We start from the raw sequence: 3,652 nt of genomic DNA, 5'->3' as shown, positions 1-3,652 counted from the left end.
TATAAACACAGAACAAAACAGAAAGGAAATTGCAATGATTTGTAGATTGCGAGGATTGAGTGAAATAATGCAGGTGAAGCTCCTATCAACTTCAGTGTGCAATAAATAGCAGCTTTAAAAATCTGTATTATTCAAATTTTGATCATAGGACACAGCTCTTGGCAGGATACAGTTGTATCACAATAAACACATGCTGAATCAGGCTGAAGATGTTGAGGTCCATAACCTGTGTCCCCCAGCAGCACCCCTTGTCGATTTTACTTTCACTACCATAAATGCTGTCCTCTGAAACCTCAAATTGTTGGTTTGGGGGTTTATTTTTGAGAAATAGCAAAACAAACAAACAACACACACACACACACACACACAAATAAATAATTATAGATGCCGCTAGAATGGGGAAAAGGAGGTGTAGCAGGTTGGTGTGTTAGGGTGTACTTTAAATTTCTTGCCCACTAGATGGTGGAACAGAGTCCCTATCCCGACAACTGGATGCTTTCTCACAGGTTTGAGTCTCTCTCACAACGCCACACAGGACTTTGCACGTAGAAGAAACCCAATCCATTAAACGTTTTCAAAAACTTTCGCTTGTTAAGCAGCGAGCTGAAACGACAAAGGTGGGGAAGGTTAGAACGAGATGAGAAGCAAGGCAATACAAGGACCAGGGGAGCTAAACTACATTTCCCAGAAGCCCACGGGTTGGACCTACAACACCCATCATGCACGTGTTCCCGCTCTCGTAATCGGTCGGTGCTTCCACGTTTCCGAGGAGCGCAGAGAGAGACGCGGGGTCCCTACTGTGCGGCAGCGACGGCTCTTACCGCCACAGGATCCTAAGCCGGGGCTATTCCCGCCTTCACTCTGAGGCAAAAAGATGCTAACCGCCGTCCTGTCGGACCCACGAGCCACGTGACGAGCCCGGGTCATGTGACTCCGAGCCTGGCGGCTGACGTCTGTTACCCTGACAACTGCTGGGCCCCCAGCCGACTTCCCGGCAAAGCGCGGAATTCGGAGGCGAAGGTGGGTGAGACGCGGACACTGCTTCCCCGGGGCCGAGAGTGTCCTCGGAGCTTTCGTTTTGGGTCCCTCCCCACCTCCGCCCGGACTCCAGCTGCAAGTGCGCCTTTGTCTTCCCGCCGCCACCGGAACCCGCGCTTCCTGGAGCCGGGACCCTGCCGAGTGGGGTCCCTGTGGGTGGGATCCGCTGTGACCAGGAATTTGAGGCCGAGACCATCACCGCACGCACTTTGCACGGTGGCGAGACGCTAATGAGGGGGAGGAGGTGTTCTTCCGCAGGTGCGGCTGCGAGGTGGGGGCTCTGCGGCCTCCCCTCTCCCGCCTCCGGGGGAGGAGGCTGCCGTGCGGGGCGCGCCGGGCAGGTGAGCTCCTAGGGTGCGGGGAGAGCTCTATGCTGCAAGGCACTGCTGCATCGTTTTTGTTGACTTTCCCTCGCGACAGAAGAAACAACTTGATTCTGGTTGATGTGTATATTCCATTAATTTTATTTTAGGAAGATTTTGAGACTTAATCGGCTCCATTTGATTCCATTTGTCTGTATTTGGAAACATCCCGTGCCTGGAAAGTCTGTTTTGCAAAGCTCTTAATAATGGATTGATAACTAGCTGAGTGATGAGTCAGCCCAAATTGTCCTGTGCTTTGCCAAAAAGAAACGGTGTGTTTGGATTTCCTAATTTTTAATTTTTAAAAGATTATTTGAGAGGACCAGGTTTGTTTAAGGGATATTAAATTTTAACACACGCGCGTGCAGACACACATGATGGAGTTAGGAAATATTGTGGAGGCCATGAACAATAGGATGTTAACAATAAAAATGTATTTCTGGACTCTAAGTAAAAGGCAGACTGTGACAGCTGCTTTTCCAAATCAGTTTTGTGAATGAATTAGGACTCTCACCCAGCTTACTGGTCCATAAGTGTGCATATATACTAAAATCATAAAAAAATGTCTGCGGTTTAAGTCTGGTTGTTTTCATGATGTGATATAAATTTCCTCAAAAGATGTTTATTATTTCTTGTTATTTAGTGTTCCAATGTTGTAAATACTTTGGAATGTTTATCTTGGCAAGTGAAAATTATTGATTATGGCTCACTGTTCCAAAGAAGAACTGGATAAAGAGTTTGAACAGTTCATGAAAGAGGTAAGTGTATATTATTAAAAGGTGTATTGTAAATTTGTCTCGTAAGAAATTCACCCTTCGGTTTTCTTTTTCACCTCTAAGATCCAGTCCATCATCAAGCTTTGACTCCAGATTATACCTATTATCCTTCTATTCCCTTCCTTTTCACTATCACTTTTCACACCAGCAGCTCAGCTGGGCTACTGCAGCAATTCCCAAGTACTGTCCCAGCATTCCTTCACCATTCTGCAGCCTGCATGATGTGTTATATAAATCAGATTCTGTTGGCCTGCTGTCATTCTATACTAATAAAAGGGTAATATGCTAGACCAGAAGTCTTCCAGGCGTCCTTCCAGATGTCCTCCTGGACAAAGCCATGGTGGCAGGGGCCAAGGCAGAGGTGGTTAGGGGCGATCAGGCTGGCAGGGGAGAGCAATTAGGGGCTATCAGGCTGGCAGGGGAGAGCGGTTAGGGGCGATGAGACAGGCAGGCAGAGGTGAGCTGTTAGGGGCGATGAGGCAGACAGACAAGTGAGCAGTTAGGAGCCAGCGGTCCTGGATTGTGAGAGGGACGTCTGACTCCCAGACATCCCCCGAGGGGTCTGGGATTGGAGAGGGTGCAAGCTGGACTGAGGGACACTCCCCCCACACCACCACCACCACACACAAATTTCTTGCACTGGGCCTCTAGTATAAAAGTCCAAATTCATTCCCAGGGTTTACGAAGCCCTGGATGATTTTACTCATGCCTATTTCACTGACTTTATATCACTCTTACTTATTACCCACTTATGTTACAGTGGCCTTTTCCCCTCTAGACATCTCAAGGTCAACTCATAGTAGGAGCTTTGCACTGGCTGTTCCCTCTGCCAATAATGTTGTTCCCCTATTCTTCACTGGGCTGGTGAAAATCTCATCTTAAATGTTACTACCTCAGAAAAGGTTTTTTCTGTTCATCCAGTAAAAAAGAAATCACCAAGTCACTTAGTATACCATGTATTTATACTATACAAAAGTATAATAATGCTATGCAAGTATTATTTTACATATATAGGTCTATTTTCTGTTTCCCACCATACGAATGTTTAATCTATGACAAGCATATGTCAATGTCTCATTCTTTTTTATAGCTTAATAATATTTTATTGTATGGGTTTACCACATGTTTACCCACTTACTAGTTTATAGACATTTGTGTTCTTTCCATTTTTTGGCAATTATGAATAATTATGGTATGAACAGTCATGCACATGTTTTTGAGTGGATGTACGTTTTCATTTCTCTTGTGTATATACCTAGTAGTAGGAATGCTGGGTCATATGGTAACTCTGTTTAACCTTTTGGGGAACTGCCAGACTGTTTTCTAAGTGGCTGTGCCATTTTCCATTCCCAGCAGCAGTGTATTAGTGTATTAGGGTTCCAATTTCTTCATATCCTTGCAGCACTGTTAATTACTTGGGGACCAGCTTTTTTTCTTTTGTTATTTTTTGTTGTTGTTGTTTTTGTCGTCGTTTTT

At 45.3% G+C, this 3,652-nt stretch overlaps 1 protein-coding gene across 4 annotated transcripts in view; it reads left to right on the top strand.

The window, feature by feature from the left end:
- The first annotated feature begins 754 nt into the window (after positions 1–754).
- CEP162 (centrosomal protein 162kDa) overlaps positions 755–3,652 on the top strand; it is an 80,761-nt gene continuing 77,863 nt past the window's right edge. Inside the window, exons 1-2 of one of the 4 annotated variants that reach the window (XM_006773462.2) lie at positions 755–1,020; positions 2,044–2,158. In XM_006773462.2, coding sequence (XP_006773525.1) covers positions 2,102–2,158 — 57 coding nt within the window. In that variant the 5' untranslated portion in view covers positions 755–1,020; positions 2,044–2,101. Of the gene's footprint in view, positions 1,021–1,040; positions 1,380–2,043; positions 2,159–3,652 lie in introns of those variants that run through there. The other 3 variants (XR_436175.2, XM_006773463.2, XM_015570300.1) reach the window with 3 other exon arrangements.

The sequence above is a fragment of the Myotis davidii genome, unplaced genomic scaffold, assembly GCF_000327345.1.
Source record: "Myotis davidii unplaced genomic scaffold, ASM32734v1 scaffold185, whole genome shotgun sequence".
Lineage (NCBI taxonomy): Eukaryota > Metazoa > Chordata > Mammalia > Chiroptera > Vespertilionidae > Myotis > Myotis davidii.
The sequence above is the reverse complement of the archived record's forward strand: the minus strand, read 5'-3'. Positions and strand labels throughout refer to the sequence as shown.